The sequence below is a fragment of the Phodopus roborovskii genome, unplaced genomic scaffold (genome assembly GCF_943737965.1).
Source record: "Phodopus roborovskii unplaced genomic scaffold, PHOROB, whole genome shotgun sequence".
Classification (NCBI taxonomy): Eukaryota; Metazoa; Chordata; class Mammalia; order Rodentia; family Cricetidae; genus Phodopus; species Phodopus roborovskii.
Genome location: NW_026126418.1, coordinates 71,383,319 through 71,397,577, shown reverse-complemented (window position 1 = coordinate 71,397,577; position 14,259 = coordinate 71,383,319). Strand labels below are relative to the sequence as shown.

The following is a 14,259-nucleotide window of genomic DNA, read 5'->3' as shown; positions in this document are numbered from 1 at the left end:
AGGCCCCTCCCCTTGTGACCACGTCCAGGCTTGGGCCCGCCCCCAGCTCGCGGCTAGCGGCCGGGGACTGAGCTCCACCGAGGCTCCGCCCCGTGAGTCCTGCTCCACCGGCCGCCCGCCCGCCGGGCCCGGTGGGCGCGGGGCCGCCTCTACTGGCTGGCAGCAGTGACTCGGTGACCTTGAACCTAGAGCCCGAGAGGGGAACCCACTGACCCCACAGCAGCGCAGACTTTGCCCAGCACAAGAGGCGGAGCGGACCGAGTGTCCGCAGACAGACTGGGACGATGTTAGCCTTTGCTGCCAGGACCGTGGTGAGTACGCACGGGAGGGTTCTAGACCGGGTAAGGCGGGCGGGCCGCGGGCTGCAGGTCTAGAACTCCCACATCGGCTGATAGGGTACAATCTGCAAAGTGGGTAGAGAGACCGACCAGGTGAGGGGCAGGATCGAACCGGAGACCTGTGGCGCTTAATATCAACTACCCAGGAAAAGACTGGGAAATCTAGGTTCAAGCCTTTTGCACCTTTACACCCGGCTTCTCCTTCATGCTCAGCTATTCTGACTCAAGACACCAGTTGGGAGCTCCTGGCATGGGCTCAGCCTCAGGCCCGGTTGCCTTTGCCCCACAAGAGCCACTTCTCCAAGCCTACCCAGTTGGCCATTCTTGAGTTCATCAGGTGCTCACCCTCTTTAAGAGAACCTCGGGTGGAGACTAATACTGAGAGTCCCCAGGAAGGCAGGAGGTCGCAGGTGGTCCCTTGCCATCCTTACCCAGTGCTGCTATACGGATGTGAGCCCCGTTCCTCTCTGATGCCATATGTACAGCAGTGAGTTGTATCTCCATCTCAGACAGTAGGCTGGCACTTAAGAGTACCCATCTCAGGTCAGAGGGAGACTCTTGGAGTAGTTCCAGCAGCACCTGGGACCTGCCTTGCCCTTTGCAAAAGCCATCCGCCATCCATCCAACAGACTGTTTCTACATTTCTATGTCATCATGTGGGGTCACCATATTGACACAGTCACTGGATCCTAAGGAAACTAAAGCGAGGAGACAATCAAATCCATGGCTCTGCTAATCAATTTAACCCAACCCTCGAACTAGGGACCTTTAGTTTATTATTCATACCAAAAGTACTTCTGCCCCCCCCACACACACCCAGCCACACACTCTTTATCCTAACCTGAATGATCCAAAGCTCAGAAAAATGAAACCCAGATTTTGGTAGAGGGGTGACCCTCTACCCCTGGCTCTAAAAGTGAAACAAATGGGCAAGGTTTGTAGAAATTTCGCATGGACCCCTAGTGGCTCCTTCCTGCCATCTCCTGCCTTGTATAGTCCCACACAGGAGCGATTTCAGGGCCATGGGTTAGCAGCCAGACTGTTTCCACCCTCCAGCCAAGTTTTCCCACATCAAAAAGATCTACGAAGATTTTGACAGGTGGATTTTTTAATACCTCTTGGCTTGCCTCCCTGGCACTGGGCCCATCCAAAGAAGAAGGGAGAAAGTGCCAGGTTTCCTCCTCCTAATGCACACTTCCAGCCCACTCACTCCCCTGCCCCGTTCCTCATCTTCTGGAAGCTAGGAAGGGGTGGAGTAGCTGCTGCAATCCTGTAGCCACCAGGGCTATAACCTTAAATGCCACATCAGTGGCTACTGCTTCACTGCTCCCTCAGCCCTGAATATCGGATCTTGTCTTTTCTTTCCAGCCCAGGCAGGTGGCTGCCTCTTGCTAGCTTCTACTCGTCCAGTTGGTAGCACAGTTAGGCTTAGCGATCCAGCAAAGGCAGACAGACAGGGCTCACATCCTCAGTCCTGCCATGGAGGACGAGCAGCAGAGAGAGAAGGTATGGAATGGAACTTCTGCCGCTTGTCTGCCACTGTGCCAGCAGCCTGGGACCTTCCTGCCTTGCTTTCTGCCACTTCCTGAGTCTCCTGGACTCCCCACCTCTCTCTCTGCTACCTCTCACCCTCCAGGCCAGGCTACTCAGCTCTCTCGCTGCAGCACTGCCCAGCACCCCTTACCATCGCCGCATGGTGAAGAGAAAGCCCAGAGGCTGAAGCTTCACCTAGAGGTCCTGTCACTGTCTGGTTCTGGCGTTTCCAATCCCCTCCTATTTCTCAAACTGGAAAGGGTCGGGGAAGAAAGAAGTTGGGAACCTCAGCTTAGAGAGCCAACTGCCACCTCTCTGCTAGCTGACTTACCTGCCAGGACAAGAAAGATGATGGGTGCTAGGCCTCCTTACCTCTGCCTCCCCAACAGTGTCATTCATCCCTGCTCCCACCCTTTCCCAGCCTCCCTGCACCTCTTGACTCCTGAGAGGTGGGACTCCTGTCCCTCAAGGGCTGGGCATCCAGGACAGGCACCACCCATTAAAGCTGACTTTGCCCCCAGGGATGGCATATAAACACCTAGGACTGCAGTTTAGGGAGAGCTGTACTTCAAACTGAGAGAATGAATAAGCTCTTCTGCTTCCCTCAGGTAAAGCCCCTGGGCCTTCTCAAGCCCTCCTCCCTGATGAGGGTTTCTGGTCGCTTCAAGGCCCACCAGGATGCACTTCCGAGGCTGCCCGTGCCCCCACTCCAGCAATCCCTGGACCATTACCTCAAGGCACTGCAGCCCATCGTGAGTGAGGAAGAGTGGGCCCACACCAAGCAACTGGTGGACGAATTTCAGACCTCAGGGGGTGTAGGGGAACGCCTGCAGAAGGGACTGGAGCGCAGGGCCAAGAAAATGGAGAACTGGGTAAGTGAGATGGAGCATCTCGATGCTCCTCCAGACCCCTGGGTCCTCCAGAGCATCCCTCCGGCTGCTTGTTGCTAGCTGCATGCCCACGGTCTCCCCATACCTGTTGTTGTGGCATTTTCATTTGTGTGCTTGACAGGGTTACTCTTGGCAAATGCAGGGTATTGGCAAGAGGACTGGTTGTAGGGGTCTTGGGGGTGGAGAAAGAAGGGTGGAAAACAGGATTGTAAATCAGTAGGTGAAGTCATGTTAAAAAGAAATTACATGTGGTTTTTTAAAGGTCATTCTGGTTGGATTGTGGCTCTGTGGTAGAACACTTACTTGTGTGAGACCCTGGGTTCCACTTGAAGGGCTGAGGGGAAAAGAGGTAGAGAGATGGATGGCAGTGTCTATCAGATAGAGGGTAGGAGGAGAAGGTGTTGGATTTGAGGACAAAGTTAGCAATAGTATGACCTACTTTGGGACAGAACCTGGACCAGATTGTTCAGAGCAGGATAGGCAGTCAAGGGAAGGAATATAGACTTGAGCTTGGTGGGATAGCTTGAGACAGGGAATTTGTGTCAGCCTGAGGTTGCTGTATATGCTCCTAGTTCTGTGTCTAATCAGATAGAGTAGTTCAATTTGCAAAACACAGCTAGACTGGTACTTGGTACATATTTCTGTATTCACGTTATAAAGATTAAAAAAAAAAATAGCCCTAGGAGCCAGAGGTAATGAAGAGGTGAATGCTTCAATGCTTTTACCTAGAGGGGGATGTTCATGGCCTGGGCCTGGCTCAAGGAGATGAGGAGTCGTGAGGTGCAAGACTGAATAGCATTTGCTAATGCAGTGGGGCCAAAGGGTAGAACATTCCCTTTTAAAGCAACTAGTTCCAGGACAGGCTCCAAAGCCACAGAGAAAACCCTGTCTCAGATAGATAGATAGATAGATAGATAGATAGATAGATAGATAGATAGATAGAGCGAGCAACTGGGGAGAAGGTTACAATATGAAGCCAAGGAAGAAGCTGGCTATGGGGGACAGCCTGAGCTGGGTAAGAGTCACCTCAGTATTCATGGGGCATTGGTTCCATGACCCCACAAATGTTCAAGTCCCTTAAGTATTTCAGTATTTTTGTCTCACTAAATACCTGTTCTCATAGACCCTAAGTCATCTCTAGATGGTATTATATCTAACACAGCATAAATACTGGGTAAATAAGTATGATGTATAGTAAAAGGCCTATGTGATCAGTATGGGTGCAGTTTTTTGCTTTTCAAATTCTCCACCTGAGCTGGTGGAATCTGTAGATAAAGAATCTGGGGGTAGAAGCACAGATCTGAGCTAACTGGAGTAAGAGATGGGAAGGACTTTGGATAGGTGGGCCTCAGTGGAGTCTGGAAACCCGTGCAGGAATTTGGGAGTAGGTGGAAGTTGTTAGGGATAAGCACCTGCCGAGCCTTAGCAAGCCAGGGCCTTGGACTCTTCAAGTCAGGATGCTGGCCCTGAAAGGACCATAGAGATTCTGGGGTCGGGTCTAATGGTTTTCTGACTTTGTTGAGTCAAAGACCCTGACTAGAATTAGGCTACTCACTCTCCATTCACAGGGCCCTGGAAGCATTGCTGCTACTACCAAGCGCACCTTCTCCCCTCATCTTCTAAACCTTAACCAGGGATTCCTGAAAGCCCTGTGGTGTTGGGCCCCTGGCTGAGAGGGATCCTTAGTCTGTCTCCTCCCTACAAATGGGGAAACTGTGACCTAGAGAGGTAGACTAGAGTTCAGATCCTCATAGTAGCTCTCAGAAAAGAAAGACCCTGAGATGTACAGGATGCCTGGATGCCTCAGGGGGACCAGTCCTTGGCTACAAGTCAGCAGATGGCAGTCACATGTTACCCAGCCTGTGGCAAGTCACTTTCCCTTCCCTCTTGCCAAGAGCCAGGACGAGTGGCCTGATGCCACAGACTAGCCACTGCACAAAGATAGTCTGAGTGCTGTGCAGACATACCCTGCTGCTGTCTGGGATGGGCATGGAGTGCACTGAAAGGCCTAGGTCTCAAAGAAGTGTAGGAGCCTAAAAGAGATAGGTGTGGAATGGTGGCACATGCCTAGCACATGGGAGACAGAGGTGCAAATCCCTGTTCAAGGCCAGCCTAATCTGCATCGCTCTAGGCCAGCCAGGGGTAAATGGTGAACCCCTGTCTCAAAAAAAAAAAAAAAAAAAAAAAAAAAAAAAACCTACAATAACTCACCCTCACAGTGAGTTCCCCACTTAGAATTGCCCTGACAATTGCCAGTATCCACCTCTTAGTCTAGGGCCACTGAAAAGGACCAGTTCCTGTGGGTGGCCCTGACACAGGTTTCTGGCTCCTCAGATATTTGCCAACTAGAGATGATTGAAAACACACTTGCTGAGCTTTATTTTATCATTACTATTATTATTATTATTATTATTTCATTCCTTCTACTTTATTCTACATATCTAGGGATGCATTTTTATTTAGTAGTATATTATAATCATTGCTAAGAAATTTGTAAGATAAAGAAAGGGTATAGTTCAGTGACCAAACATGCTTATTAGCATGTATGTGAGGTTCTGGGTTCAAGCCTCACCAGCATGCATGCACACCGAAAGAGAAAAGCTGCTCACTTGTTTATTCCCTTGCCAGGTTTGTTTCCAATCTTTTCTCCCAGGTCATTTTGTTAGGCAGTGCTGTTTGCTCAGGCTCGGGAGAAGATGATGGGTAGGAGGAGGTAGGGAAGGGTACTGTAGACCTAAACATTTACTGGAAGACTGTCCTGCAGAGAGGCCAAAGGACACCAGGGCTAGCTAGGTCCCTAGTTGTGGGGAGGAAGGGGCATCAGGTACCAATATTCTACTTCTGATCTGGTCCTCATCCAGCTGTCCGACTGGTGGCTCAAGACAGCCTATCTCCAGTACCGCCAGCCGGTGGTCATCTACTCTAGCCCAGGAGTGATGCTGCCCAAGCAGGACTTCGTGGACCAACAGGGGCAGCTCCGGTGAGTGTCAGAGACTGGTACAAGGCTGGCAGTGCCAGTGAACAGGGCCCTGTGCATTTCCAGAACCCTCAAGGCTACTCCCTAGGAAACTGGAAAGCCTTGACGCTGTGCTTTTACCCCACCCACAGATGAGGAAACTGAAGCTCAGAACAATGAGGGAACCTTCTCCCATGGTCACAACTCCAGTTAAGAGGCTGGGCTTCTAGTGCCAAGGCTTTGGAACCATTCACCCGCCAACCTTGCCCTGAGTCCCTCCCACTCTCCTCAGCTGGCCACACCGTGACCTTTATACACAGTCCCCTTTTCCACATTCAGCCATGTCACCTGCCCTGGCCCCTGTTCCAGTCCTACCAGAGATAAAAATACTAGCAGCAGGGATCTCCAGGAGCCTGCCACTCACTCATTACTGCCACCAGCTTCTCTTAAAGAGACCAGGGCAAGAATACAGAGAAGCCAGGAAGGAGAGGAAGAAAGAAGTGTGGCTCAGTAGTTGGGTGATTGCGTAACATACATCAGATCCTAGATTCCATCTTTAGTAATACACACACACAAATGATAAAGGAATCAGTGCCTCCTGATTATGGATGGGACTCAGCCTGGGAACTCTAGCCAGCCTGTACTGGGACCAGAGATGGCCTCAGGCATTGGGAGATAGTTGGTATGAACCAGAAAACCCCTCTTCCTACACCCAGATAATCCAAGGAGAAAGAACAGGTTAAAAGTAGTGTCCTGGGAATATAGACTCAGAAAGAGGGATATCTGGATCCTGGAGGGGACCCTTATCTATCTTACTAGGGTAACAAATCTCCATATAATGAGTACTTCAGACTGTGGTTCAGGCCCTTGGTGGTGGTGGTGGCCCTTCAGTGGCCAGTCACCACTGGCCTCTTATCTAGCAGTAGTGTACCATTATTGAGCAGCATCCTGGTCCTTCCAGGTGATCTCCCACCAGCATTTCTGAGGCAGATGCAGCCCTCCCACTGGAGATGATAAAAAGAAGCTCAGAAGGGTCTCCCACTACTATGGGTCCACCTTGAAGTCCACAACCCTCAGTACTGAGGGTGGGTACCGATTCCATAGGTCCTATCCTTGACTGATCCTCCCCCTACTCAGCACTCATCCCTGTCCCAGGGTCCTCTATTGGATGGCCACACTGTTTTACATCTTTACTTCATCCTGTAGGTTTGCTGCCAAACTCATCGAGGGTGTGTTGGATTTCAAGTCCATGATTGACAAGTGAGTAGCCCCATTCCTACCCTTGCCCATACCTGCCTAATATCATAGCTGCCCCTGGCTCTAGCCCTGGACTTCAGTGTGTCAGCCTAGGCACTGAGCAGGCCCATGTCATTTTCATTTCCTATTGGCCCAGCCTTGGAAAAGGTTGAGGACAGTGATCAGTGAGATGGGGGACACTTAAGTCTGCCACTACAGCTCTTAGGACTTCTCCTGGTGACCTTGTCATCCCAGCCAAAATGGATCACAGTTGCCTGTGGCAAAGTGAAGTTCAGAAAGGGAGAGGGAGGGAGTTTGTGGGTGACTCATAAACAGCCCCAATCCTTAGAAAATAGAGGCTTCAAAACCCCATTATACCCCACTGGCTCCTGCTCATGCTAAAGACAAGGGCCCTCACCCAGTTCCAAATAGAACTAGCAGGTGTCTGTCTACCCTGGCCTCTTCCCCATTCACGTGCCCAGTGGCCCCTCCCTGTGTCCTCCCACAGCGAGAGCCTGCCTGTCGAGTTCCTGGGGGGAAAGCCACTGTGCATGAACCAGTACTATCAGATCCTGTCCTCTTGCCGTGTGCCGGGCCCCAAGCAGGACTCTGTGGTGAATTTCTTAAAGACAAAGAAGCCACCCATGCACATAACAGTGGTGCACAACTACCAGGTGGGCACCACTACCCCCTCAGAGGGGCCCCAGCCCCTCCCAGCCTAACTCCAGCTCCTGCGCTGGTCCTAAGCTATGCTGATTGTGACCTCCATAGCCAAGACCAGAAGAGGCATTCGCTGTCTGAGATCACCCAGGCCCCCTTCTCTTCCATGTCTGTGCCTCACAGTTCTTCGAGCTGGATGTGTACCACAGTGATGGGACACCCCTCACCTCTGATCAGATCTTTGTACAGCTGGAGAAAATTTGGAACTCATCACTGCAAACCAACAAAGAACCGGTTGGCATTCTTACCTCCAACCACCGCAACACCTGGGCCAAGGCCTACAACAACCTCATCAAAGGTGCCTCCAGGGCAAGGGCTTCCTTACATGCCAAATAAATCCGACATGAGGCTGGGGCAGCCACTGTTTCATTGACCCTCTCAGTTTGAAGCAGGTGTTACTGACCCATTTTATAAATGAGAAAACTAAGGCTCAGCTTGGTAAGGCCAGTTTCTTCCTGTGAAGTAGCAAGTTGGATTTAGGCAGTGTCTGGCTGAGGTGCCCTTCTCCAGACTGTCTCTGTTCCCTGGATCACCCCCATCAAATCCCATGCTGTCCATGGATACTGTTGTAGATTGCTGGCATTAGATCCCTGACTGCCACACCAGCCCATGTGACCCTGGGCTTCTGCTTTTCTGTGTCTGTGATGTGCCAGGTGTTGGGCCCTACCCTTTGAGGTATGGGGGGGGGGTTACCTGCAGGACTTTGTTGAGGGCAAAGCTCTGAGCATACATTCTGAACTTCAAGCATGCCCTAGTGGCCCCATCCCCAGTGGGGTATGAAGCAAGAGCCCAGATCAGGAGACCACAGGCTCTGAGGCCCCCTACGTCTACCCCAACTCCTACAGACAAAGTAAATCGGGAGTCGGTGAACTCCATTCAGAAGAGCATCTTCACTGTGTGCCTGGACAAGCCAGTGCCCAGAGTCTCTGATGACGTCTACCGCAACCATGTAGCAGGACAGATGCTGCATGGTGGTGGCAGCAAGCTCAACAGTGGTAACCGCTGGTTTGACAAGACACTGCAGGTAAGTGAGGACCTGGCAGGGCCACAGCCCCAAAACTTGGTTCAATAAAGCTCTAGACTTTCTGTCCCCTCCTTATGCCCAGCGTCCCCAGCCTCCTGCTTGTAAAGGAGGCTGGGGACGCTGCTGTAATTACCAAGCAACCAACCTGTCATTACCAGGCCTGCATGCCACTGACACCCTCAGCATAACCCTTCAGCATGTCTGGGGTAGTCAGAGTGGTGCAGTCTGGGTCTGACTTCCTCTGCGCTCATACCACAGGTGCAGTGCTTTCAATTATGTCAAGCATGTCAGCATAGGGCCTGGAGATGGCTCTGGGGACCCTTCCTGTGAGACCTACCTAGAGAGCAACTGGGTTCCTCCAGGGATCTAGGGCTAATAGGATGGGTCCTTTCTCATCCACAGTTCATTGTGGCAGAAGATGGGTCCTGTGGGCTGGTTTATGAGCATGCAGCTGCAGAAGGGCCCCCCATTGTGGCTCTTGTGGACCATGTCATTGAGTATACGTGAGTATGGTTACAGCTTCATTCCTCAGTTCCTGGTGGCAGATGGTATGCAGGTGACAGACCTAGCCTGTAGAAATAGATCACTCATTTGCACCAAAGAGTCAGTCAGTCCATCTGTCTCTGTCTTTTAGAAGATTTTGTTGTGTTTTTTAAGACAGGGTTTCTTGGTGTAGCTCTGGCTGCCCTTGAACTTGCTCTGTAGACCAGGCTGGTCTCAGATTCAGACTATCTGCCTATCACTGCCTCCTGAGTTCTGGGATTAAAGGTGTTTGTCACCACCACCCAGTTTAGATTTTTTAATGGTTTGTTTATGTATTTTATGTATATGGGTGTTTTACATGTATACCTGCACACCAGAAAAGGGCATTGGATCCCATCATAGATGGCTGTGAGACACCAGGTGATTGCTGGGAATTGAATTCAGGCCTGTAGAAGAGCAGAGCATGCCACAAGATAATGGTGCACACCTTTAATCCCAGCACCTGGGATGCAGGAGCAGGTGGACCTCTGAGTTCAAGGGCAGCCTGGTCTACAGAGTGAGTTCCAAGACAGTCAAGACTACACAGAGACACCTTGTCTCAAAAGAAGAAGGAAGGAAGGAAGGAAGGAAGGAAGGAAGGAAGAAAGAAAGAGGGTCCCACTATAGCTGGCTGTCTTGGAATTCACTAAGTGACCCAGGCTGGCGTCAAACTCACAGAGATCCACCCACTTCTGCCTCCTAAGTACTAGGACACTAGATATGCCACCACACCTGGCTTCCATCTGGCATCTAAAAAGCTTGGTGTAATTAGTTTTCACAAGAGCTAACCCCTGGTTTCTGAACCGCCTACCACTAGCTTCAGGAACTTTTCTTCCTCACCTCAGTCCCAGGGACACCCGGGTTTCAGTGACAGCAACATGAGCCTAAAGCCCACCTGTCTGTCCCATGCAGAAAAAAACCTGAGCTCGTGAGGTCTCCTATGGTACCCCTGCCCATGCCCAAGAAGCTGCGGTTCAACATAACACCTGAGATGAAGAATGACATTGAGAAAGCCAAACAGAATATCAGCATGTGAGTGCATGGCTGGGCCCTGTTAGGGAGGGCCAGCCACAAGGCTGCCAGGTACCTGTTTGTCACTCATGCCTCCTGTACCTTCCCCCCAGCATGATCCAGGACCTGGACATCATGATGCTGGTATTCCATCACTTTGGAAAGGACTTCCCCAAGTCAGAGAAGCTAAGCCCTGATGCCTTCATCCAGATAGCCCTGCAACTGGCATACTACAGGTGTGCCCTGCCTGACCACCTACCCCACAGAGGAGTAAGGGAGGGGAGGCACAGGCAGCCTGTTGTGGAGAAGGGACATACTGATATCCACTCCATTCCAGGATCTATGGACAGGCATGTGCCACGTATGAAAGCGCCTCTCTGCGTATGTTTCACCTGGGCCGCACTGACACTATCCGCTCAGCCTCCACAGACTCACTAGCCTTTGTCAAAGGCATGGATGATTCCACTGTGCCGGTGAGAAGTCTGGGACAAGGGTGGGTAGGCTGTGCTGGGTCATCTCTTTCCTTTCCTGTTCACTCTGTCTGTGCAAATGGGTTGTACCTCTATGGTATTTCAGCCCTGTAGTGGTCAAATGGAACTTAACAGAAGATGGAGCCATGAATAGAGCTCTGAGCTTTCTGGCAGCCAAGGCAAAACCATGTATCCATCCATTCATAAGAGAAGCCAGTCAGCCATCTGTCCATGCACATCAGCAGCGAATGCTGGGCTCTGCTGTATAGAATGAGGAAATGGCGGCGGTGCAGTCCTTGCTGTGGTGCTGGGTGCAGAGCAAGCTGCTAACGTGGGAGAGGAGGGACAGCACTTCAGCCTGTTCTGTTCCCACCCTCCCCCAGGAGCACCAGAAGGTGGAGCTGCTTCGGAAGGCTGTGCAGGCCCACCGAGCCTACACTGACCGAGTGAGTGAGCCCTGCTTTCCTTCCTTATTGTTCATTACCACCCCACCTGTCTGTCCACCTTCTTGTCCATTCCTGATGAGAACTGCCTCTTCCCAGAGCTCTGGAGCCCCAGGGAATCTCCATTTTAAATGAATATTGCCAGAGGTGACACAACGATTGAGAGCACTAACTGCTCTTCCAGGGGACCAGGGTTCAATTCCCAGCACCCATGTCAGCTTACAACACCCTCACACAGGCATACATGCAGATAAAATGTCAATGCACACAAAGTAAAAATAAATTGTAAAATTAGTTAATTAATCCTACAGTTTGAAAGTTGGTGAAACCAGGGTAAACCTAGCCACTGCCCTGGTCCCAGTTCCATAATCAAATTGAGTCCATGCCCTCAGACCCTGTGTTGTGTACTGTCCCTGATGGCCCAACAGATGGCATCTCTCCTGTTGTCCTGCAACTGAGGCTGCAGCCTGGGAGGTGGCGGTTTGGGCATCAGTAGGTACGGTGTGCCCATGCTACAAAGCATGACAGACACTGCCTGTCGTATGGAAGGCACACTACCCATGTTACCCAACATGCAAACACTGCCCTGTACAGACACCACCCTTTACACAGCCTGTATAGGCCCTGGCCTTGTTACTTGGCATACACAGACACTGATTATCTTACATGCAGACATTGTCTAGGTCTCACTGAACCAGAGCTCATGTTTTGTTATTGTTGTTTGGTTGGTTGGTTTGGTTTGATTTGTTGTTTGGTTTTTGAGACAGGGTTTCTCTGTTATAGCCCTGGCTGTGCTAGAACTTGCTCTGTAGACCAGACTGGCCTTGAACTCACAGAGATCATTGCTTGCCTTTGTCTTCCAACTAAAGGCATGTGCCACCACCATTTGGTGAAAGCTTATGTTTTGTTTTGTTTTTTTTAAGATTTATTTATTTTATGTGAATTGTTTTGTTTGCATGTATATCTGTGTGAAGGTGTCGGATCCCCTGCAACTGGAGTAGCAGATAGTTATGAGTTGCCACATGGGTGATGGGAATTGAACCCAGGTCCTCTGGAAGAGCAGCCAGTGCTCTTAACCACTGAGCCATCTCTCCAGCCCCAAAAGCTTATGTTTTAAGTTCTGCACTGTTGTACCTCCCTGGATAGCTGTCTGTTCCTCTATGGCCCTGGTCTCTCCATCTGGGAGGTGAGGACTCCTCTGCCTGGAGACCTTGGCCTTATGGTCTGAGAGACCAGTGGCTGCAGCACCTGCAGAACTCACAGTTCTCCCACCCACAGGCCATCCGAGGGGAGGCCTTTGACCGGCACCTGCTGGGTCTGAAGCTGCAAGCCATTGAGGACCTGGTGAGCATGCCCGACATCTTCATGGACACCTCCTATGCCATCGCTATGCACTTCAACCTTTCTACCAGCCAGGTAGGCTACTGCCTCAGGTACCCCAGGGTAGGGGTGAATAGAACCCACTGGCAGGGCCTGGAGAGATGGCTATTCTTCCAAATGACCCAGATTCAGTCCCCATCACCCTTCTTCTGTCCTCTGTGGGCACACACACATACATGTGGCACACATGTCTATATTCAGGCAGACACATAAAATATGAATAATCTTTAGAACCCATGGGCAGATGGATCCTAGGGGTAGTGTGGCCCACACAGGTAACTACGGCCACATTGCCAAAGCAACTGAGTTCCCAAGCAGGAGCTCAGGGTAAGGGATATTGCTGTGACAAGGGTGGGAAGGCTTAGGCCTCTTAGGAGAATCTGTTCCATTCTTTCATTGGCCATTTGTAAGTGAAACATGTGCCGGGTGCTGCCACAGCTGGGGAACAAGCCGTAGTCCCATGAAGCTCCCAGTATCAGTGGAGCATGGTTAGGGGGCAGTGATGGCCCAGGGCACTGTTAGTGGCTAGAGGAGTACAGAGAGAGATAAATATGAAGGAAGGTTCACCCATAGAGAGGCAGACTGGCACAACCAAGAGGCAGGAGGGCCACCGCAGACCTGGGTATGAAAGCTTTGCATCTACTGTCCCCAGGTGCCTGCTAAGACAGACTGCGTCATGTTCTTTGGACCTGTGGTCCCAGATGGTTATGGCATCTGCTATAACCCCATGGAGGCCCATATCAACTTTTCCGTGTCAGCCTACAACAGCTGCGCTGAGACTAATGCTGCCCGTATGGCTCATTACTTGGAGAAAGCTCTGCTGGATATGCGCACCCTACTGCAGAATCACCCCAAGGCCAAGCTCTGAGCCCAGGCCAAGGCCTGCCAGTACAATCAAGCCCTCTTTGGTATGGACACCTGCCATGGCTCAGTTCCTTGGCTCCTGTGCCCTCCAATTTGATGGAGCCAGGCAAAGTCTCTAGCAGGGCCCCAAAGTCCAAGCCAAGTGCCTTACAGGTCCTGTCCTGGGCACCTGCCATAGTCCCAGCGCCAGGGTTGAGTTTAGAAGCTGAACAAGATGAAGGCCCAGGTCCCCAGTACATCACCCACCAACATGAGCCCCAGGGAAGAGAGCCAGTCTAGCCCATCCCTTCTCACAGCATGGCCAGTTGCTACATCTCCACAGTCAAGCTGAAATCCATCTTCATCTGTAAACACCCAAGGACCAGGAATCGGGATGATCTATCGCTGGGCTCTCAGCCTCCCTGAGGTCTCACCTCCATCACTCCACCTTGAGGTGCCATCTCCCAGCTGCCATGCTCTGTCTGGTGACTCTGCCCCAGCCTTCTTGCTTCCATTCAGCTTGATTCCATAACTACATTCATGGTTGCATAATGTGAATGTTCCAGGTGATCAATAAAGGAAGAAGTGCTGGTGACAATGCGTTTCAGCTGAGGGGCAAGTAGAGGACAGATGCCTGGCCTTGCCTTCTTTCTAGCTACCTCTCGTTCTGAGAGCTGGTGTCTGAATAGCCATTATACTCCCAGGGAAACCAAGAGAAATCCTCAGGCTGGGCTCAGAGAGCTGAGGCCAGCCCCAACCTTGGTGCTGAGGCAGGGATGGTGCCAGACCCTAGTGAATCTATTTCTACAGCACCCTCCTACTGCCCTGACTTCCCAAGCCCATGGCTAGTGGGGGTACAGCATGTCTGAAAGAGGTGCAGCTACCCTGCACTG

General features: G+C 51.3%; 1 protein-coding gene across 2 annotated transcripts; it reads left to right on the top strand.

Annotated features, from left to right (window-relative positions):
• Positions 1-63: 63 nt before the first annotated feature.
• Positions 64-13,964, top strand: Crat (carnitine O-acetyltransferase). 2 transcript variants are annotated; one of them, XM_051185093.1, is made up of 14 exons: positions 64-311; positions 2,480-2,743; positions 5,623-5,741; positions 6,924-6,977; positions 7,462-7,627; positions 7,797-7,971; positions 8,519-8,697; positions 9,100-9,200; positions 10,132-10,251; positions 10,344-10,466; positions 10,568-10,703; positions 11,084-11,146; positions 12,422-12,559; positions 13,176-13,964. In XM_051185093.1, exons 1-14 carry the CDS (start codon positions 285-287, stop codon positions 13,389-13,391), a joined length of 1,881 nt encoding a protein of 626 aa, XP_051041050.1. In that variant the 5' UTR covers positions 64-284; the 3' UTR covers positions 13,392-13,964. The 2 variants fall into 2 exon arrangements, with proteins under 2 accessions (XP_051041050.1, XP_051041051.1); XM_051185094.1 differs by lacking the exon at positions 64-311 and adding an exon at positions 1,727-1,844.
• The last annotated feature ends 295 nt before the right edge of the window (positions 13,965-14,259 follow it).

Bases quoted from the DNA above. Each gene is read 5' to 3' on its own strand.
- Crat (XM_051185093.1), top strand. From the start codon at position 285: ATGTTAGCCTTTGCTGCCAGGACCGTG. The intron at 6,978-7,461 runs GTGAGTAGCCCC...GTCCTCCCACAG, and splicing joins TTCAAGTCCATGATTGACAA to CGAGAGCCTGCCTGTCGAGT. The intron at 11,147-12,421 runs GTGAGTGAGCCC...TCCCACCCACAG, and splicing joins ACCGAGCCTACACTGACCGA to GCCATCCGAGGGGAGGCCTT.